Here is a 24319-nt window from a genome sequence, read left to right on the forward strand (position 1 = left end):
AGCAAATGGTGCGTAATTAGCATTTGAATCAAATTTCTTGTAGAAGTAAAAAACACAAATTAATGTATTTGACAACTTTATTCAGGAGCACAGTCTATATTATCCGGCGTAAATAACTTCGAGATTTATGTGGAAGTTTATTCTGCTGCTCGATCTATGCTAATCGATGTTCCAGTATATTTCATATTTATATTTATTCGTGAGGCCTCGTCATCGTTTATATTCACTAAAAGCACATTACGTACAATCGCCTAAATATTTTATATGGCGAAAAAATTGCGAAAATTGGGGGAAATAATATATTTTTAGTAGCATTATTATTTTAGAATCTTTAGAGGTTGCTTGCAAATTTAACTCTAAAATGAGAAGTGTATGACGATCTATAACGAATATATACATCCATCATGTGTGCAGATACGACGGCGACTATATAGGGTCTGCCATGAGTGCACTTTGTATGCCCTGCATGTGTGCACCCAGGAGGTCCTCCTGAGCGGTGTTTAGACGTACCGGGAAAATCTTATCTGATTCAGGATCAATTCATCGGTTACACTCCCCTGTCACCAGTGATTCTTTTTTTGCTGACATTCTGAAAAAGTATTGTGTAGTCCCTGTGTAAGTGTGGACTCTCAACTTGCACATGTGATTTTTTAACACTCCCTGGACTTCTGCAAAAACAGAAAGTCACAGGACATTCCGACAAAAAGTCACAGGACAAAAAGTCAAACACATGTCAAACTCAGGCATAAAGTAACAAAGTTAATAGGACAAAAAGTCACAAACAATTTGTTGACAATTGATTGAATATAAATGAAAAAAGATTTTGAAATATCTTCTTTTTATTACATATATTCATTTTTAATTTTAGGAAATTGTTCATAATATAAAAAAGAAGATGTGGTATGATTGCCAATGAGACAACTGTCCACAAGAGACCAAAATGACACAGACATTAACAACTAGAGGTCTTTACGGCCTTCAACCATAAGCCAATATAAAGAAGGTATGGTATGATTGCCAATGAGACAACTGTCCACAAGAGACCAAAATGACACGGACATTAAGAACCATAGGTCACCAAACAGCCTTCAACAATGAGCAAAGCCCGAGGTAAAGCCCATACCGCATAGTCAGCTGTAAAAGGCAATCATACTATATCTTTTTTTTTATATTTACATGTTAAAAAATGCGTGCAAGTGTAATCAAAAGCTGCACACAAACGTAATGATTTTTGTGCGCAAATGTAATGGTAATGTGCGCAAACCTAATGCACTGATTTATTTGTTTTTAATAAATTTTAATTTAAAGTTGCTACATCATGTTCATGTATAAAACTTCAAGAAAAATACAAAAAGAGTGTTTTCTTGTTCAAAGAAAAATAATCTCAAAACTAAATTGTGACTTTTTGTCCTGTGACAGTGTGTGACTTTTTGACTGTGACTTTCTGTCCTGCATTCAGATTGAATAGGGGAGTTTGGTTGACCCCGCCTCCCTCTATCTGAGACTACTATCTCAGTGATGAGCTTTATGTTTCATGTACAAATGTATTGTGCTTGTCATCATGGTCATATATATGTATGTCGGATAAAAGCTCTACAGACCTTTAATATGTTGTATTGTTATATGTATAACCGACAATAAATAAATAGCCCCTAACAAGTAAGAATTAGGTTACTTCTTTTTGTTTTGACATCTTGCATGGGTTTTTATAGCCCCGTATTAAAATTATGCCCCCACTTTAAAAAAAGGGGGGGGTATACTGTTTTACCCCTGTCTGTCCATCCATCCTTGCGTCAGTCAGTCCGTCCGATGAATATTTTTTGTCCCATTTTCCTTAGGAACTACAATAGAAGGATTTCTGAAATTTGGTTTCAGGGTTAAATAAGTCAGCTATACCGTGTGATGCATTTTCAGATTCATCACTCGACAACTTCCTGTTTTCCCAACACTTGTATGATTTTACACATGATAGCCAAGTTGAAAGTTGAAAACTAACAACCTAATTTATGTACAAAAAAATTGAAAAACAGATATGTTACACATAAACAAATGACAATCACTGAATTATCGGATCCTGACTTGGAACAGGCACAACCATAAAAAATTGGCAGGGTATAAGGAACTTTGAAAATATTTAGTTTTGTGGTTTGGTCAATTTTCCGGATACTGTAAGCAATAAGGCCCCTTTATTTAGTGAATGAAATAATTGTAAGATGCACTTAGCTGTCTGTCATATTTTATATGAACTTGACCTCATTTTCATGCATGGTTCATTGGTCAATGAAACACTGCATTGTTTTGTCAGTTTATCATATGTTTAAAGTTACAGGTAGATTATATTTGGTAGATATGAAACAATTGTAAGGTGTGCATGTCTGAATGGCAGATTCATATATAAACCATAACCGCATTTTATTGTTCTTTGGTCAATGATAAGTTTTCTTGGTTTTGTCATTTTATCAGGCCACATTTAAAAGAATGTCTGTTTCCCCTCCCCGGGTCTACCCTTTGTAAACAGACCAGGAAGGCAGGTTTTTTTTAGCTCACCTGACCTGAAAGGTCAAGTGAGCTTTTCTCATCACTTGGCGTTCGTCGTCTGTCGTCCTGCGTCCGTCGTCTGTAAACTTTTACAAAAATCTTCTCCTCTGAAACTACTTGGCCAAATTCTACCAAACTTGGCCACAATCATCCTTGGGGTATCTTTAAAAAATGTGTGGCGTGACCTGTCAAACCAACCAAGATGGCCGCCATGGCTAAAAATAGAACATAGGGGTAAAATGCAGTTTTTGGCTTATAACTCAAAAAACAAAGCATTTAAAGCAAATCTGACATGGGGTAAAATTGTTGATCAGGTCAAGATCTATCTGCCCTGAAATTTTCAGACGAATCGGACAACCTGTTGATGGGTTGCTGCCTGTGAAATGGTTATTTTAAGGAAATTTTGCAGTTTTTGGTTATTATCTTGAATACTATTATAGATAGAGATACTCTGTAAAAGCAATAATGTTCAGCAAAGTAAGACCTACAAATAAGTTAACATGATCAAAATTGTCAGTCGACCCCTTAAGGAGTTATTGCCCTTTATAGTCAATTTTTAACAACTTTTCATAATTTTTTGTAACTTTTTTAAAAATCTTCTTCTCTGAAACTACTTTGCCAAATTTAACCAAACTTGGCCACAATTATCATTGTGGTTTGTAGTTTAAAAAATGTGTCCGATGACTCAGCCTACCAAACAAAATGGCCGACATGGCTAAAATTAGAACATGGTGGTAAAATGCAGGTTTTGCTTTATATCTTTGAAACTAAGACATTTAGGGCAAATCTTTCAAGATTTAAATGTCCATCAGAATAAGATATATCCCCTCACAAATTTTCAGTTGAATTGGACAACCTGTTGTTGGGTTGCTGCCCTAAAATTGGTGATTTTAAGGTAATTTTGCAGTTTTTGGTTATTATCTTGAATACTATTATAGATAGAGATAAACTGTAGACAGCAATAATGTTCAGCAAAGTAAGATCTACAAATAAGTCAGCATGATCAAAATTGTTAGAGGACCCCTTAAGGAGTTATTGCCCTTTATAGTCAATATTGAACAACTTTTCGTCATTTTTGTAACTTGTATAAAAATCATTTCTAAAACTACTTGGCCAAATTTAACCAAACTTGGCCACAATCATAATACTAGGGTATCTATTTAAAAAAAAAAGTGTCTAATGACCCCGCCTACCAACGAAGATGGCCGACATCAGTAAACACATTAACAGGTGAGCGACACAGGCTCTTGAGAGCCTCTAGTTTTTTTTAACTGGATGTGATTGTCATAGCATGGTCACATGAATGGTTTGACTTGTCCAGTCCAGGCCACTTATCAGTTGTTTGTGCTCAATTTGAGTGTATTTATTTAGATTATCAATCCTTCTGCTTTCAAGCACTTTCCAAAAATGGAAACAAATTATTTTCAGGAAAAAAATAATTTCGATTTTTTTGTGGAAAATAATTTTTTGACCCGGGCGCTTATTTTTGACCCGTGTGGGGGGAGGGGAAACAAACATATTTTTAATTTTGGCCTTAGATTTTTTAAGCATAGGTCTACTTGTTGTATGGAATGACTACAAGGTATCATATAAAAAAAGATGTCTGCCTGCCAAGGTTAATTTTACTGTGACCTCATATTCATAGAATAATGATAATATTCATGATATTGAACAGCAAGAATGATGAGTAAGTTGATGTTATATACAAATAAGACAAAATTTTCAGTTGCCTACTAATTATGTAATACATGTAGTAGTTATTTTTGTCATTAAATGATGTTTACCCTTTTATGTGTAGGGCAAGAACATGAAAGATAAAGGGGAAACTATAAACAGAAGAAATTATCAACAAAATAAGATTTACAGAGGTCAACAAAGCCTAAATGGTAAGTCCACTGTTATAAAAAATTTTGTCCTTGAATAATAATTAAATATTTATTAAAATAAGATGTGGTATGATGAAAGAGAAAACTATCCATCAGAGTTCAATTTAGTGGATGTAAGCATTGTAATTACTTATTAGAGGCCATTGATGACCTGTAAGTAATGAGAAAACCCATACCCTATACATGTTATAGTAATCTATAAAAGTCAACACTAACCAAATTTGAAACAGAGCATCAATTCAAACGTCAATTATACCAGACTAATTTATAAAAACAAAAAATTATGAAAAATAAAAATGACGGGTATGAACCAACATCAACCACTGAACTATGTACAAGCTCCTGATATTAGACAGGTATAATATGGCTGGGTTGATATAAAAATAAGAAACACTTAGCAGTCTGATTTCCAATGAGACATTTCTCCAATAGAGATCAAATGACATTTAAGGAGGCTCTAGGGTATAACAATTTCAGAAAAATGTTTTAATATTTTTTTTTCATAACTCAATTTATTTATATCTTTATCATATGGTACACCAAATCATTCAAAACAATCAATTCGGTTTGGCCCCAGATGACTTTTAAAATGCATATATCATTGAAAAAGCTCCAAATTATCTCCCTTTGGTGCAAAAAAGCCATTTTTTGGCATTAAAAATGTAATATCTTATTTAACTCATCGGTGGCCTATATTTTTTATTATAATTTTAAATAAGCTGTACTTTAACTAAACTATTATAAAATTTAAGCGATTTCTGTAATTTAGTACTTGAATATTTAAATGAAAGTTTATCATATTAATCATAAACATGATAAAATAGCCATTTTATTGATCTCTTCACTGATAATTTTTGAGTTTGTGTATTTGTAGGTCAGAAATCTGGATTTTCATGGTCAACATTCACAGATCAATACTGAACGGGAAACTTAAAGCTGATATTTTTCTCCATAGTGCGACTTTTTTATTAATTTGAAATGGAACATGTTTTTTCCTACATTTATTTGAAAGAGGAAATTTCAACATGATGACTATAAACAAAAAGGAGTCATATCATCACGATCATTGATGCACAAGAACTTGATCATATAAATACAACAATGTAATTATCAATTGAAAGATGGAACGAATGAACAAGATATTAGAATGTTGTTGTCCAAATAAACTTGCTTTGTCTTCTCATTTGAAATCTCTCTATTCAATAAAGATGTACAGAGGAAGATCTTTGAAGAACAGATTGAAAAAAATGTTTTGTCTAAGAATTGCAGGAATATTCTAGTGAATGAAATTATTTATTGACTTCACTCTTATATAGTGGACTGAATAATTGTACATAGCAAGCTGTGAATAAAGAAAGCAAAAACTTTAACAAAAAGTGTTTATATTATAAATTTGCAATTATAAGCATACTATTATGTACACCACAAAGTTATATATAATTCAAATTGTTTGCCTATACAAGTATTGCAATGAACCTATAACAAAGAAAATCTTACCTCATGAAAAGAGTGAACTATTCAGTCAGAATATGAAATATTTTTTCAGTTCTATTTTTCATAATAGAATAAACAAGACAAAGATTTCAAAACAATATTTTTTCATTTATTTAGAAATTTCATCATTTTGTTTCAGTGAAAGGACTTTATTCTTTGACTGTAAAATATTATTATTATACATTCCAAAATAAGAATAATATTTATTGTCATATAAACAAATAAAAAACATGTTTGTGACAAAATTTAAAAAAAATTATATATAATGTATATATAAAAAATATAAAAAAAACTCGTATACATTTAAAACATTTTACTACCAAACAGCATTCATTGTAACATACACATAACTTTATATTTATGTATATATATTTATAATTTTAATCCCATAGGATTTTATTTTGTCCCATGGGATATTAAAAATCCCATGGGATAATAAAAATCCCATGGGATTTTTTTTGTCCCATGGGACAACAAATATCCCATGGGACTACAATAATCCCATGGGACCAAAAAAAATCCCATGGGATTTAACCAAAATCCCATGGGATAATGGTAAATCCCATGGGATTTTGCCCTGTCCCATGGGATATTGAAAATCCCATGTTTTTATAATTCAAATTGCAAAATAAATATGAAAGTAACAGTATAAAACCAATGAAATTATTGAATCCCATGTAATTCCGCACATTTTGGTTATATACATGATATTGTAGCTCTTGTTTGAGGCGGCGGCGGATTTGCAAATGAGTGTTTTGCAAATTAAAAGTGTCCAGTGTTAATTTCTCTTTAAGATATCAAATGTTATGGAACATGAGAGATCCAGCAGTTCGAACAGAAATAAAAACAATTTATCAGTTTATTGTCCTGTTGCGGGATAAAATATATTAGTTTAAAATCACCAATGGGTAGTTTTGTCCGTGACAGGTACACGTCAGGTTCGCCTCCTATGACCCTAGGTGAATCTTTCGTGACCTAACATCATAAAATTTGTAGTGACAGTTTTATAAAGACAACATTTACCGAAGATTAGACAAGCAATTTGCTGCGAAGTAAAAGATCCGGGTACTTGAAACGTTTGCATGTCAACTGTCAGGACCTTCTGTGCGTTTTACAATCCATAGAACAATCAGAGTCATTTAGAATCTTTTAATCGAATTTGACATTTTAGATTTGTAGATAACCTACCGGTAGCGAAACTTCACTCAAGTGACCTTTTAATTTTGTCACGGGAATTTGTAATATTTCACAGTTTTCTTCATTCAATAATTTAAAAAATGAAATACCGTAAAATTAGACTAGTAAATTCAAAGTGAGAAAATCATATCATTAGATCTTCATATTTAGTGTTTGCTACATTCTTTACTATTCTACGCATACTCAAGCGCATACTGACCATGTGAAATTTTAATTAAGTTTCTCTGACTGACCTCTTAGATAAAGATAAAACACTTATTAAACTTGGTCATGATCAACAATGGAAAAGACCTGTTCATTTCTATTGTTTTGTGTATTTTCTCACCCAGAATATTTAAATTGCTGTTGACTCACACAAAAAGAACCCGGATTATCTACATGTACTCTCTTAAGCATTGTAATATTTACTTTTCTCTCTAATCTATGTCTTAAGAAGGGGGAACAAACTAAGAAAACGCAACATGTCGAACGAAGACAACAAATATATGGTCACAATAATACAGACAAAACAAAATTTTATATGAAAATAAGGAGATTTAGTATGCCGATTGTCAATGAGACAACTATTTACTAAGTTCGAATAAAGTGCATAGATGTAAACAATTATAGGCAACCGTACGGCCTGCAACAACGAAAAATCACATTTTGATATAAAACATCAATCGTCATACATGTATATAGTCTTAATAACATCAACAGTCAATGCATTTTTATAATAGATATAAATTTTCACATAAAAGACGAAAATCAATTGTAAAAATGTCTATATTATACCAGACTATGCATCATAAGTAGATATTCAAAAGGACTTATTTTGCATGTTTAGCTATAATGTTGTTAGAAACATCTTGTCTTTAAATACATTGATGTCAACGATGTATTAGTGCGCCAGCTTTTGACAAACGAAAATCATTTTCCTAAGAAGGATCGATCTTTGAATGATATTGAGGCAGTAAAATAGAGACAATTGCAACGATTACCGCTAACCTGCCACACATCAAATATGCCATCAGTAAATATACTGAACAGCTTATCTACAGCAGCAAAAAAAGTAAAATCACAAAAATACTGAACTCCGAGGAATATTCAAAACGGAAATTCCCTAATGAGGGCCCTCATGGGGTTTTTGATTATGTGATTACTTGGCCGTTTTTTAATGATTATTTGATTATTAAGCCAAATATTTCATGATTATTTGATTACCTAGGACTGTATTTTTAGTTTATGATTATTTGATTACTAAAGATAAGCAAATATTTAATGATTATGTGATTATATTGGCAAAAAAATGGTGATTATGTGATTACTAGGACCCCCCATGAGGGCCTCCCTAATCAAATGGCAAAATCAAAAGCTCAACTTGACACATCAAACAAATGGATAACAACTGTCATATAACCAACTTGGTACATGAATGTATTCTATTACTCCATAGCATACAAATGAACCGATTGGTTGACCATTTTAAAACCCATTTTACATATTATCCATATGAAAAATTTCTTTAATATTTATTTCTTATTTGGAAAGAGAAGCATGTCAAACAAATCTTAACTGCAATATTGGATTATTACACGGTATATTTCTTTTTTTTAAATCTGTATATCACAATCTTATTCTGATTCCAAAATTTCTACCTAAAGATATTTTCGAGTTAATGTCTCAATACTTTGTTTCGGTATATTTACTTTCAAAATTGTATTTACCATCTGATGCTGCTGAAAAAAAGTACAATAGTACAGTCAACCTTTATATAATGTTCGTCCATGAGAACGGAGAAAACTGACTTTTCAAGAGAGTTGACCTTTAAATATAACTAGCATATTTTGCTCATTTTTTTACTGTACATTTGAACAACAAACAATCTTTGCCTCATCATTATATTTTAAACGACATCGAAAAGAACAAATGTTTTATAAATCATCAGCCTTTTCGACCATCATATATGAATGCATTCACATTTCGTAAAACTTAAAGGACGGATTGACATTTGCAATTTGGTTATATCCCCGTTTGATGTCAATGGGAGTGAAATAATTTTGCACGCTCAGTATATTGAGGTAAAAAAAAGTTTTAATAATCTCTCTCACCTGTTGCACAAACACTAGAAGACGTTTTAAGTCGCGAATCCCTAAAAACAAGTATTAAAATTAGGATGTTATAAAAGATGACAGATGGACGAAATTCTATCAAAATCACATTATACAATAAAATAAAGCTTAATGTTTTATTTTGATCTTATTAACGTTAAAATCATAGAAAGAAGTCGTGGCAAGCTTATCTTTTTCTTTTGTCTTCGAGTATTCACTGATTTTGGTTGGTATGTATATGTTTAAACTTGTCGAATTTTAAAGCAAATTAAAAGTAAAATTTCTAAAATTAAAAATTATATATTTTTTTATATAGATCTTGAAATTTTTAATGACACAAAAGACGTGCTAGTTTTCGAAAGTATATATCTAGTGTTATAAACCTCCATGGAAATCATGCCAAATGAGGTCATCAGTTATAGAAATTTGATTTGAGACTGCATTCAAATTCTAGCCTGTTTCAATGTGTGTGTCAGCTTTTCCGAAATTTCATTTTCATTTCCCTCATATCAAGGCTTATAATAGCGTGTGAAAAAAATAAAAGGAGATACAAAATGTATGGACCGCCAACAACGATATCTTCTTCTATGTCGTCCGAATTAGAATTGACAATGCTATGAATATCATGGGAATCATAACAAGTACCTTCTTATATGTTTTTATGACAAAATATATCCTTATAAACAAATAGATCATCGTTCAGTAAATTATTGAATTTCTTGATATGTAACACCCGGCGATGACCTGTCTCGTGCAGAACAATTTGAGATTATATATTCATATTTTCTCAATTAATAATGATGTAATAAGTTATTAAAGGCCTTATTATTATTAGATATGAGTATAATGGTATCAAATACAAATATGTATCAAATTTTTGATTGGGTCTTTGATAACTTCGATTTTGAAGAGCTGTTAACGAGGATCAATTTCAAACACCTGTGAAGATTTTTATCTTTGATATAAGCAGTAATTATCTATGATGTAAGGGGTTGATGATCAAGTTTGGGTACGTGTTACATGATTTGTAAGTTTGATTCATAGTTTCGGGGTGGATCTTCATTGAAGCAGGTCATTTTACAACCTTGCTTTGTGCTTTTAAAATAAACATGAATATATCTTGTTTTCTATTGAATGGCTATAACACTATCAAGTTTATTCCCAGGGAGTTTTCGTTTTTCTTGAGATATTTTGCTTTTAAGGTGACTGGTTTTGTTTTCCATGACTTTGTATCTCTCCTGGTTTAAAACCAACTCAATTAATGTATGTATACATAGTGATAATATTGGTTTGTTGAAAAAAATAAATTCATTGGACTTATAGCAGATTTTAGTGTTTCCGTCAATTTATTAACATCTTTTTATCCTCGGGCTGTTAGAATTTTACTTATTTTCAGTAATGGACTTCTGGTATTGTATTATAGACTCATCGTAACGTAGGCTGATTTGGGAGAGTGGCAAGGCAACTAGGCCATCGTATGGTGACTACATATATAGCTATTGAATAAACTTTTATTTACCCCACTTCTAATGTTGTCTTTCCAGTTCCACCCTGCCTCTTCAAATTTCTAGATCTTCACCTGACATGTCTGATGTCAAACACCGTTGGCAAATCTATATGCGTCATCAAGTTGGTGTTTTCTATTGTTTGGTTGGTGTCTTATTGTCGTGTTCTCAACATCTCCATTTAATTCCTTTATATCAATTTGAGATCATTTGATCAGGCTTTCAAAAACGACAAAAATCATTTCAGTAACAATAGATCTTGACATTCGGATTCTTTCATACTTATTTTTTCAGTTTTATTCAAAACAGATACAATGTTATCGATCGGGATCATGTGAAATCAAAACATATTTATGTAATGGAATTTATTTAATGTCCAAATAAACAATATATAGTAATTGAATAGCGCCTTAATATACATCAGTCATAACAGACTCGTTGAAGCTTATTTTTGAAGATATACCATTTTTAGTGATTACTAATATTAAAATCATACTCGTGCAAAAGTATTGTGTAACGCTTTGTGAAATATCCAGAGTTTATAATAGTACATGCCAAATAAGACAGCTATGGCGTTTCATAGGTTTGTGTTTCCTTTAGGATGTACTTAGGTGAGGTTAGGTGAAAATTAATAAATTGAGAATTTAAAATTGAGACTATAAGCTGGTAGAGCATTAATTAAGGATAAAAAATAAGCTAAAAATATTAATAGGTCATGGACCTCCTTTTCGAGATATTTGAGATTTAAAATATGGCGGGAAAAGGCTGACTTGGGCTTTTACCTTATATTTGCATTGGTATTATTGGGGTCTCAAAAAAAAAAAAAAAAAGAAAATCAAGAATCTTCTAAAATTTTGGTAAATGACCTTTCGTGAGCTATTTAGTCTTATATGAAAAAATAAATGTGTGTTATGGGGCAAAATATCTTACATTGTATTGTATGAAAAAACACCAAGGAGTCAAAACATTTGACACAAATTCAAAACCTCACCTAAGTACATTCTTAGTTGATGTGTTTTGTACTGTCTTTCTGTAGTTTTCTTTTTTTTGTCATGGCATTGTCAGTTTGTTTTCGACTTGTGAGTTTGAATATCCCTTCGTTACCATTCGCCTCTCTTTCAAAAATGTCATGCATCGTATTAAATGGCAAAACGAACGTGACATAGGAAGCAGTTGAAAGTTTTTGATCGACATCTCCTTTCAGATTAAATTGTGAAATTTCTCTATTAAGCAGACGTAAATATAAAAAAAAAATGGTTGTCCTATATAATGCTGAAACATCATGACTATTCAAAAACTGAACGATTATTTTTTGTTGTAATCTAATTTTTTGTGTAATTTAAAAATCAGATAATTTGCACCAAGGAAGACAAAAATGGCGATAAAAGAAATTATGGTCGTTGATAATGCACACCGCTATTCCGAAATAACTTCCGGTGATTCAATCTCCCCGGGTAATTTTGGTCGCAGACTTATTTAGAAAGAAAGACAATCTTCGTATTTCCTTTCTAATGACAATGATATATTAGAAGGGTTTATCGTCGCCCATTTTGATTTTATTAAAATCCACAATGCGAAAAACGAAAGATACAACAGACTAAGAAAAAGATCAATTTCACTAGAAGATAAATGTTTCTCGATAAGGCAGTTTTATTGAATACATATCGAAAATGTAATTACACAATAGCATTATAAGGTATTTAAACTCTTGAATTACCCGTCGCATCTATTCCGGAATATCCTGCATTTATGAAAATTCTTTAATCCTTCCCTGATGTCACTTCCGGCCGTCTGTCAGCTGATTGATAAAACTCGCATCCAATCCATTGACAATATGGCATCGGTTTCAATATGTTTTAATAAATTTACCTTATCTTCTTGTCAGTTTCACCTAAATTGGTATATAATTACTAATAATTATATTGATTTTAACAATAAATGCTTGTCAATTTCATGGTTTTCTCTTCAAACAAATATAATTAATATAGCTAAATGTTTGCTTTGTAAAACCCTTGTGTTACTAACCAGATCTGCAGTTTAGAAAACAAATTATCCAAAAATTATCAATATTATTTTCAAAGCATGATGCAGAAGAAAAATTGATGAATCTGAAAAGATAACTCTTTTTTTCATTAGAACAAAATGCAACCGACCTAATTGAAACCATTGTCTGTTTTGTGGGAAAATGTTGAGAAGCCAACTATCTGAATGTTAATTGCAACAATTCCTTTCAAGGTTGGTGCACCACACGATTAAATAATAAGTTGCTGCACGCGCGTTATATGCTTCTCGTGCATCAGGCTGATCGTGGGAAACTTTTTTGTAATACTAAGAGATTTATCCACATCCAAACTTAAACAGTCATTATTTGCTTTGAAAAGAAATGAAAGCACGCCTCATTCTGACAACAATTCCAAAATGTTTGTACAACATATTATATAAAGGCATTTTTTGTACGAGTCATTATGATTATTGTCTTATGATGAAAGAACCTCTATCTTAATTTACTACTAATATATAACCTCACATTTTTTAATAAAGCATAAATTTTGAGTGCATTTCAAGCATAAGTGACAAATAACATATCGGTGTACTTGACTTGAATGCGTTGGAAGTCCGTGATCTGAAGTCCTAGTTCTTTGTAACCAAGAGTCAACATTGACTTAAATTATTGTCACCGTTTGTGTCTTTTGCGACAATTTAAAGTTTATAAGTGTCAGAATTCTCACCATTTCTGTTTTACCTATATCCTGTTTTATTTACCTAAGTTACTAAACAATTCAAATCGCAAAAGGTTTTTCCAAAATTGCTATCAAGCCGTCTTTGCTACGCGTTTAAAAATACTATTGAAAGTTCAGCACGTGATTGCAGACTATTCTATTCTTGGTTTTACATTTCTACCCTTACTATAACTCTAGGTAAAGGCCATAATTTTCAACATTACTTGCAAAAGTCAAAACACATAATTGGCATATTTTCTAACACTTGGCAAAGGTCATAATTGTCACCTTTATAACGCTTGGCAAAGGAATGAAACTGTCAACTTAACTTACACTATAGGCAAAGGACATTATTGTCAACTTTTCTTACACTAGGCAAAGGATACTATTGTCATCTTTTCTTACATTAAGCAAAGGCCATATTTGTCACTTTGACTAGCACTAGACAAGGGGTATACTTGTCAAGCTAGTTGACTCAATCCTTTTCATATCGTAATGAATAAAATATGTTTAAAATCAAAAGCTAGTTGACTAACACTAGGAAAAGGCAATATTGTTGCACTGGGCAAAGGACATAATTGTGTATCCTTCCAAAATCTCAACTCGTGACAAAATTCGGTTATGTCGTACTTCATTTTTGAAACACATGCCGTAAACTTATTTCCCCGTTACGACGCTCTTAGACTCATTTTCCGGGAAAATAAAAAGCAAGCTGTTCATAACCCGCCGCATTTTTGCTCCTGTCCCAAGTCAGTAGCCTCTGTTCTTTGTTAGTCTTGTAAAATTTTTATGTTTAGTTTCTTATATATATATTTCGAAGTTTATATATATAGTAGGACGTCCATTATCACTAAACTAGTACATATGTGTGTTTATTGGCCAGCTGATGCACGCATCCGGGTGCGGGATTTTCTCGCTGTATTGAGGACCCATTTGTGGCTTTCAGTTGTTTTCTGTTCTTTTGTCGGGTTGTTGTCTCTATGACATAATCCCGATTTCCATTCTCAATTTTATTGTTCATAGTATTTGTTTATATTTCAGGAGAACCTGAAGAAAATGTTGAATCAGATTTAGAATTAGACTGCAACAGTGAAACCAGTGAACAATTAATGGATCTGACGCCATCAAAACCTGAACCAACGCGCGTGATGGGTAAAACAGAATTTCCAGCGGACATTGAAATTAAGCCTGTTCCCGGATCTGGTACTTGTTCAGTCTTTACTAAAATCGTTGTCTCAAGTGGCAGAATATATGGTCCCAAAAAATTCGTGAAGTCGGAGAGCCTTCCAGGGGTAAGTGTGTCTATATTTAATTTTTCGTTTGTTGAAATCATGACAATCAGAGTATATACTGTATTCTAGTCTATAGAGACAACTGTATGCTTTAGTATTGAGCACAGGCATAGTTTTGTATCAATGGATCTTATTCCTTTACTTTGTGTAAGTCGAGTACATCAAATGGAAAAATGTTGGGGTCTATTCACAACGAAGTCTTTTATAACCTGTTCACTAGATGAATTCTTAAACTTTTAACTGATATAACATTCGTGTCTATTGATAGTTTTGCGATTTAAGTGCAAATCTTTTTTCGTGCGGATTTTTAAAACCGGACATTGAAAGACAAATGTGCCTTCCCATTAGTAATACAAAGGTCACTCATGCAAGTTTGGGAATTTTAAACTTGCTACAGCATATGCGGAATTGATTTTGTTCATTGTTGAAGGCCTTTATAGGTTCTAACATCTATATTTCATGTGGTATCTGCATGTTGGTTGTTGTCTCATTGGCATTCATATCACATTATTATTTTTAATAAAATAACCCCAACGCGACAATATCAATGGGTATTGCATGGTATAAAACAAAACATGTCAGATAAAGTCAAAAGAAGGAAGTTTACAATCATATCTATTCCTGCACCGAAGATGGGCGTCGAAATCACGAAGAAGTGGCAGGTCTCATAAATCTGATGGTTCTTAATACATGTTATACCTTTTGTTTAGACGGAGCGATAGATCACTAAGATTTAAGTATGCACAAAGAATTTATAAAACATTAGTCTCAAGTGGTTGTAAAGTCCAAAACATTTGATTTCGTTTAGATATGACAAACAAGGCTTACCTTTCGGTTATCTATTTTATTTGGATTTTTCCGTCTTGAGATCGTTACATGTCTTAATATGCAGGTAGGCAAACAACATAAATTATATTGTTAACATTTTTTACATGATTAAAGTTCTTTTTTTTTTCTTTTTTACGTAATATTTGTTTAAAAAGTGAAAGTGGTGCTACATAATTTTCCTCTTGATACATATCGGGAATTCCACGACACGGGTACGAAAGTTCGATGTTTGACTATTAACTAAAATCACGTTTTTGTCTAGACTCCCATAATAAATTTGATCATGATGCTCAAAAGTCTTACATATATGCTTGAATTGTCTTGCCTTGTCTTGTCTTGTTTTGTCTTGATTTACACAGGCTTCTCGTTTCTCTCTTTTTTTAATATAGATTAGACAGTTGGTTTCCCTGTTTGAATGGTTTTACATACTGGTCATTTGAATGGCCCTTTATAGCTTGTTTTTCGGTGTAAGCTTTGGCTCTGTGTTGAAGACATTACTTTGACCTTAAATGGTTTACTTTTACAAATTGTGACTTGGATGGAGAGTTGTCTCATTGGTACTCATACCACATCTTCTTATATCCATTATTTGTACTTTATGTAATTCACTACCACTTCGATAGTTACCTGTGTGTTTTACTGGTACTCAGCTGTTTTCGTCAGGATCTGTTATAGACTTGGGTTTTTTTTTAAATCCTGCATCTCTCAGCATAATCATTAGTAACATGGAATTAAACAACATATTTTTTTGTATCAGTTTCATTCCTGTGGGTATATATATCTCATGTCGCTCTATACGGTTTCGTTTTTTTGGGTGTGTCGTGGTTCCTTATTTGTGTATTCAAAACACATGTCTGTGTGTACAAACGTATAGGGTTAATATTGTCCTGACATATTGATGTATAACCACAGATAAGATATTTTCAATTTTATTCATCCCCAACCAGTTTTAGTATCATGCAATATTTTATAAATGAACCATGTAATAGGTATTGTAAATTAACATGTGAATATTTTGCGGAGACACGCATTTCATGACAGTTCTTCCCCGTATCGGGTTTCTGTTATTAGGTACATTGTCACTTTTGGTAACTTTTGGACGGGATAGCCCGTACTGACATTTAGTGCAGGTTATCTATATCCTAATGGTTAATATGACATGAATTTGTACTATTTTAAAATATCCTAATATAAACTTGTATAAGTGATAGACAAATTTGCCTTTACCGTATTAGTTTTTCATATCTACAAAAATCATTAAGACTTATGTAAATATATATATAGGATCGATGCATGATATGTCTATGTTCCCAAACATAAACAGCTGTTAATTCGTTAAAAATATTAACAAATGATGTCTACAAATGAATTTAGAAACTTAAAAAAAGTTTAATTACTATACCAGTCTTTTGTACCATGCTCAAAACGGCTATTTGTTTTAGCTGATTTTATTATAGAAATAATTTCGACTTTTCTAAACTCCCCGAATGAGTTTTACAACTAAATGTGTAATTGTCACCAACAATAAAACAGATGCCACTTGTAAAGCAGGATCCTTTGAGATCAGTTTGACTGGGTTCTTGTTGTAAAGTTTTTATAATGTTGTTGTATACTAGTATACATTTTTGTTTTTATCTGTCAATACTATAATTTTTAATCATTTAATTAGATCATAACCTGTTGGTTGTTGTTTTTATACTCTTATCTAAACTAAATATTCAAATTGAAAATAAGCAAATTTTATCTGTAAAGACTTTGATTTGATTGGTTCTGAAATCCAACCAGGAACTCGTGCACTATATCTATATAGACGAGCACACTTTAACGACTGAAACTACGCATGTTTGCTCTAATTTGAAAGATTTACAAAAGGGACGGATTTCGATTAAATCGATTTTGATTAAATGTTGTAATTTTGCAGCATTAGGTTACATTGCGCAAATCTGCAAAGCATTAATTTGTTTAGTATATAGATAAATAGTTTTTAATGCATAATCCAAGTGCATATGCGTAATTAATACCATCAGCTTTTTAAACGGCCAGCCTATATATTGTAGCATTTTATGGTTTTGAGATTTTATATAAAAATAAAGTTAACGGTCTTGATTTATTTTATGTAAATATTTTCATCGGTCCTCAGTAAGCAATAATCGCTCAAGCTGATGCGCGCGGCAGTTGTTGTCAATTTCAAAAGGAAAGGAACATTTCGTCGGATGAGTAGATATGTACAGAAGCTTTTCTGTGTGCGTACCTCGTTTCAATTTTATGATAAAAAGTATCAAAATGATATTAAGTACCGTATAAAAGTGTGTCTGAAGAAAGGTTAGATGAGGCATGATAAAGACATTATTGTCTTCATTCAAAAAATAATAATTTTGATGGTGTAAAAGGACAACATGTGGAGAGGCCTGATCGATAGAAGGGAATGTGTAAGGTTGTCCTACAATTAGGAGAAGAAAATACAGGGTGATGATAAATAGGCTGTAGGGGGTCTTAAAATTTGCGTATAAATCAACCTGCTACGTTATTTAGTGATGCATTTGAAGGTATGCCACGAAAAAAGTCATTAAACAAATGTGCACCACAAGTAACATAGTTCGTGGCCCTCAGTTAAATTCACAAATGGGACGGTCCGTATCCAAATATCTAAAAATTATTTAAAGCCCTCCCCCTTTTTTTCCTACAAACATTTTCACATTTACAGTTTATTGTACAATTGTGGTACAATACAATTTCAGTTTACTTTGAACCCAAACAATGAAGGAACTGTATATGAGAAATAAATAATCATGCAGATGCACATAAGTGTGCATGACATGCATATGAATGTAAGCAGAAAACCAACCCTGGAACAACGAAAAATAAAGCAGTGATGAAAAATTGAAGATCATAAATTTATCTCCATTTAAAAAAAAACATCATATATATCTTGGACTAATATGAATAGGTCTATGGCTTAAAAGGGTAAATCATAACAGCTTTTCTAATCATGAAATCTTTAGACAATATATAAAACTTCTGTATTGATATTAATGCAATCTGTCTCGCACTTGATGGACGAGTTTAAGAATAAATGATGATAAAATAAAAATGAAAATATGACAGAAAAATACATCTGTTACAGGTTTTGGCTACTTAGATGATTAAATTAGCATTTTGTTTGTCGTATTTTGTCATTTTAAGAAGGAATAAAGAGAAATTAAAAAACCAGATCGAAGATCCCACTGAGGAACCATGTCGCTGCAACGTGGTGCTGATGTAGAAAGCTGAAGAAGATTTGCATTAGTAAAATGTTTGGCAAATTTCTAGGTTAAAAAGTTTATAAAACTTCAAAAAGACTTCCATCCAATTCTAAATTTGATTAAAACCGAATACTTGATTGAAACAAGGGTTTGATGTGTTACATATTTGTTTTTCGTTCATTATTTTGTACATAAATTAGTCCGTTAGTTTTCTCGTTTGAATTGTTTTATTTTACATTGTCATTTCGGGACCTTTTTAGCCTACTATGCGGTATAGGCTTTCCTCATTGTTGAAAGCCATATTGTGACCTATAGTTGTTAATTTCTGTGTCATTTTGGTCTCTTGTGGAAAGTTGTCTCATTGGCAATCATACCACATCTTTTTTATATATATATTTACAACGTTATAATACCTTTTTAATAAAACAAAAACGAATTTGAATACTAAGTAATAATCTTTTTCAAAATTTAATCGATGTGTTTCTTCCAATGATATCTTATTTAGACCTTTGGTCAGTCGTGCCTTTTTTAGAAGAAGAAATATTTATACAGGAATCCATCAAAATCAAATTATCAACCAAATATAAACATTCTTTCGCTCGGAGTGAAGGCCAGTTATCAAAGGACAATAACTCTTTGGGTGAATTTATTGAATTAGATGCAATATAAGCATATTTATATAACATTGATAATGACAAAATGACTTAATTAAAATATTATTTGATAGTGAATTAAATTCCATGCATGGGGTTAACTATTTAATATTTTTTATTGCAAATTAAATGTTGCAATTTTCAATTTTCATATCTTTTGATAGATTTTCATTGTTACAAAAAAGTTACATGATAAATATACAATAAATGTGACATGATGATATGGGAAAAGTAATTTTATTTGTAATATTTTTGCAACGAGATATTGTCTTGCATGTCAGTGCAACTCCGACATTTTGACAATTTAACCCGAGATAGACGAATAAAAGTGAAATCGAATTACTGATTAAGGATTTGATAGCTTTATCTTTTTGTAATGTAACTTATATTTGATTAATTTTGTAACCTTGGTTGTCTTATCTTGGTTGTCAATTTCTGTTGAATGAAAAATGGAAAATGAATGATTTGAAATTTTGATAACAAATTTTGCACCGAATGATGCAGGTATCTATACGTTAATTCCCAAGTTTGGAGACTTTCTAGCACCAATAAAAAATGGGAAATATTTCATTTTTATTGTTTGATTAAAATTGATATGACTTGCATTAATTAATAATAAGTTACAATACATTTAATATAAAAATGTTACAATGTATATATACTCAAAATATCAGCACAACAACGTTAAATCTGCAAATTTGTGGAATCAAATTTTTGTTTTTCCCTCGCCGCGATTCGAAATCGTGCTATTGGGATATCGAGACAACATATTGTTACATATTATGATATTGATATATATATACTTACAGATAAAATTTTACTCGATTTTTCAAGTTTTTTTTATGGTACATCAGCAATATGCTTGCAGACAAATCAAACTTATATGCATCAATAATATGATTGATATTTTAGAATATGTCAATGAGGCAATTCTCCTCCTTTCCAACAGATTTTTTTTGCAAATTCGGAAACAATATGCATATTTAGAAAAAATATATACACCCAAAAATATTTTGTTCCTATTTTCCCATTTTAAGTGTTGACTGAGTGTTCATCTCGTGAACAAATATTATGAAACAAAGCGATCTCCATGTAGTTTGAATGAATTTGAATAGATATAAACATAAAACAGTACATAAACTACCGATCTGTCAGAAAAGTCATGGCTATAATGTTATATTTATATACCACTGTAAAGGTTTGGGAAAAAAAACAGCATTGTTTTATTGTTTACAGTCACGGCGGATTCAAAAATATATTCTTTAAATCATACTTATGTATCAGGCTTTTATGTAAACACCATGCACAAAAACACTTCAAAACACTTAAAGTAATTGCTCTATTCATCATTAAATCTAATATTGCAAAACTTAAAAACTTTTAAGTTTTTCAGCCAAGTTTCTGAAACAATTTATATTTACTTTTTTCCTGATTTTTTGGTTATATATATATAGATATGATCATTTTAAGTATTTAGTGTAAAACACATTTATTTGCAAACGGCAGCTATATATATATATATAGGGGTTTCTGCGTTCTTTGTCTGAAAATTGATCTGCATATTCTGGCGGACGTTTAACTATACCTTGCGGTTTGACCCCTTGACAGTGTTTTGACATTTTTGAGGCTGAAAAGTGCACTTACATGTAGTTCAAGATGTATTAGTTTTCATTGCATTTATAAACACGACCCAGACTATTGTCAAAACAAGGAATAGTCGAACCCAAGGATAATTCGTCAACGACAAAATCAAGATTTTTTTCCAAATATATCACCCAGATAAAAATGACGTGTCTGCGAAGACAGGCTCTTTTGTTTACCTTTGTAGGATGACGACGGTATCGGGCCACAAATCTTGAAAAATCGTTGGGTGGCCTACCCCCGTTCTTTTACTGTCATATACCCTTATGAATACAATCTTGAAATTTAAGGGTGACCTTTAATTCTTGACACCTACAGATAACAGTAATTTGTTTACAAATTAAACCAATCGTTTAAATCGATTTAATTAAGGAAATAAATTTCTTGTCAATTGCACCATGAAACATACACGGACGACACTAAAAACAAAATAGGCAGATGGAAAACTAATCCAATTAAATTTGAATTAAATTACATTTTGATCATTTCCTGTATTGTCAAAATTTGTAGATAGAGTAAAATGTTGTTGCTACATGTCGATATTTAGTTTCATCCAACGAAATAACGTATAATTTCTGAAATGAATATGAGTTATTTTAATGGCTGCAGTTGCTAAAAATGGGATCTCGATGGGAGACATCTAATTGTTGAAGGATCTCCGAAAGACTGCGTTCCAGTGTCCGGACTTTTTTTTATAAAAAAATATTTTATAAAATTTCCCCAAAATTTCAATATAGTAAGAAAAATTAAATTTACTTTCCTATATTTAAATTTGAACTTCGATGTCCTCTGGATTGGCCCACAGATGTCACTTAGGATCCCACTAGTATCATATGGTCGCATGCTCCCCGTGACATCTCCCGGACAATGTAGATCTTGATCTTAAGATAAAATACCTATATTTTGTCTAAGAGGGTTGTCAAATACACAAACATTTTTGAGATGACAAATTCATCACGGTCATATATTTTAATACAAGATAAGATGAATCTGGCTGGAGCCTCGATCTCGCACAGTGGGATCACGCAAAGAACAATAATGACTTGACCTCGGGAGTACAAATATGTATAGGGAAGTGAGTGTGTGTGCCTATATGAAACTAGTGTGAAAACTTGCATATAATGCGATTAAATATGTAGCATGTGCTTTAATCTGTAGTTTTAAACATTCATAGAGTTATTTTTACTACAGTTGACTTGCACTTGATGAACACGCGTTGCTTTTGGTCATATTAGGGATCACTATGAAGTTTGCCCATCATTGAAGGCCTTACGGTGACAAATAGTTATTGGCATCCACGTTACGACTTTTATGAACTCATCTTGAGCCGAGGAATTGCGGTGTCATATTTTAAGCCTTACTCTAATTTCTACAGTTTTTTTTGTTCATAGGTTGCCTACATTCCCAACTCAGTACCATTATATAATTGTGGCCTAAAATTATAGAGCGAAAATAACACTGTATCAACTTGGTGCGTCCGAAGCACTTTTCTATAAGATCTGATTATCCTTCCGGAGCACCTAAGATCAACCCCAGTTTCTGGTTTGGTTCGTGTTACTTAGTCTTCTGTTTTCTATGTTGTGTCTTGTGTACTATTATTTGTCTGTTTGTCTTTTTTTAGCCCCTCTTTTGCTGGGTCCAAATTTATTATAAATCTAAATCCCTAAAAAATGAAAGCCAGTGACGTGTAAAAAGTTGAATATTGAGGGAGCTGTATGACCAAAAGGGACTTGGACAATTACAAAGTCCATCTGAGGTCAGAGCAGCCTCGCTTTCAAGAGTTGGAACCTTAGGTTCGATTCCTGTCTGGGATGAAAATTTCAGGGACTAAATTTTCGGCTCTCCATTGAACCTTGACACTATCATAGTCTTGAGGAAACGATGATAGTCCGTCGGAAGGGGACGATAAATGGCGGACCCATGTTAAGAGGGAGCCATATCTCTTGCACGTTTTAAAGACACCCTTGTAGATTCGAAAAAGAGCAGGCTAATGCCGCTACAAGGCAGCACTCGCACCCGCAAAGTGGAAAGGGATTAATATAAGTTGAAAAACTTATTTCCCAATCCACTATAAATAAATATGTTTAAAACTAGTAACTTAATGATTGACAGCGCCCATGTACTCTTCAACTATACACTATGATTGAATTATCGTTCCCTTGTACTAAGATCTAAACTTGTTACCGTTCATGCGAATAAAGAAAGTAAAGAAGTGTAGAGAAAAAGTCACAGGTTGACATATAGTTTCAAATTTATCTAGAATTTCCTTTTTATATATCTTTTTATATATCTTCTTCCACTCTTTGAACTGTTTTGTTTAATATGTTAAATCACCGACAAGAATGCTTTAATACCAGAGACTGTTTTGAACTATATATAAACTATCGGTTCAATATCTGTTGACATTTGACTATATTGACAAAGAAGAGTCTGGATGACTGTATTGAGTTTACAGAATATATAGAATCATGGGTAAAACATAAAGAGTATAATTGACATAAAACATATAGCATATATATAGAGAGAGTTTGCGAATAATGGGTTAACATACTAAAAAAAGGCCTAGAACATAAAGCATAAAGTTTGAGAATAATGGGGTGCTTGAAAATATAGAAGAATTGTCATATAATAAATAGAAGAATACAGAAAAATTATCAAATTCAATAAAAAAAAAAATAGAGGGACTAGCGACGACAAAAAAAAACCCCGAATACAGGATAATTGTCAAAAATAAACTTAAAACTACAGTGGAACTAGCAACAAAAAAAAAATCTGAATAAAGTGGTGAAGACCACCCCTACCCCCGTCCTACGTAGACCCTCATATATATAATTTGGTGATATATATAACCTCCCCCTTTCAGCATGATCAGTGAGTTGACATCTCAATCATCTGAAATGGACACTTTAATATTTCCTTAATGAAACTAGTCATAGATGTTAGTTTCCTTTTAATTTCTATCCACATATGTCAAAATATAACATGATATCAAATTTTTCACATTTCATTTCAAAAATTTTGCGGAATGGCATGTTATCGAGGTAAAAACAGAAGTTTCATTTTAGATAGTCATTGATTCAAAATAAAAGAAAATGATTTCATACTAGATTTTAATGATTTTGCACTGGAGTGATGGTTTCGGTCGAGGGTCGAATTTCGAGGCGATATTACGGACTCGCCTTTTTGTTGCTCATAACGGACAGTCGTTGGATACACGACTGATAGTGGGTTTC

At 32.0% G+C, this 24319-nt stretch overlaps 1 protein-coding gene and 1 long non-coding RNA gene across 3 annotated transcripts in view; both read left to right on the plus strand.

The window, feature by feature from the left end:
* Positions 1–24319, plus strand: part of LOC139501167 (histone-lysine N-methyltransferase MECOM-like) — a 67040-nt gene that overhangs the window by 30030 nt on the left and 12691 nt on the right. For both annotated transcript variants that reach the window (XM_071290157.1, XM_071290158.1), the window contains exon 2: positions 14472–14722. In XM_071290157.1, coding sequence (XP_071146258.1) covers positions 14472–14722 — 251 coding nt within the window. The remainder of the gene's footprint in view (positions 1–14471; positions 14723–24319) is intronic.
* On the plus strand, positions 350–6016 carry LOC139500737 (uncharacterized). Its single transcript, XR_011658347.1, has 3 exons — positions 350–615; positions 4337–4424; positions 5299–6016. It is a non-coding gene; the product is annotated as an uncharacterized lncRNA (long non-coding RNA).

Source organism: Mytilus edulis, chromosome 13 (assembly GCF_963676685.1).
Source record: "Mytilus edulis chromosome 13, xbMytEdul2.2, whole genome shotgun sequence".
NCBI lineage: Eukaryota > Metazoa > Mollusca > Bivalvia > Mytilida > Mytilidae > Mytilus > Mytilus edulis.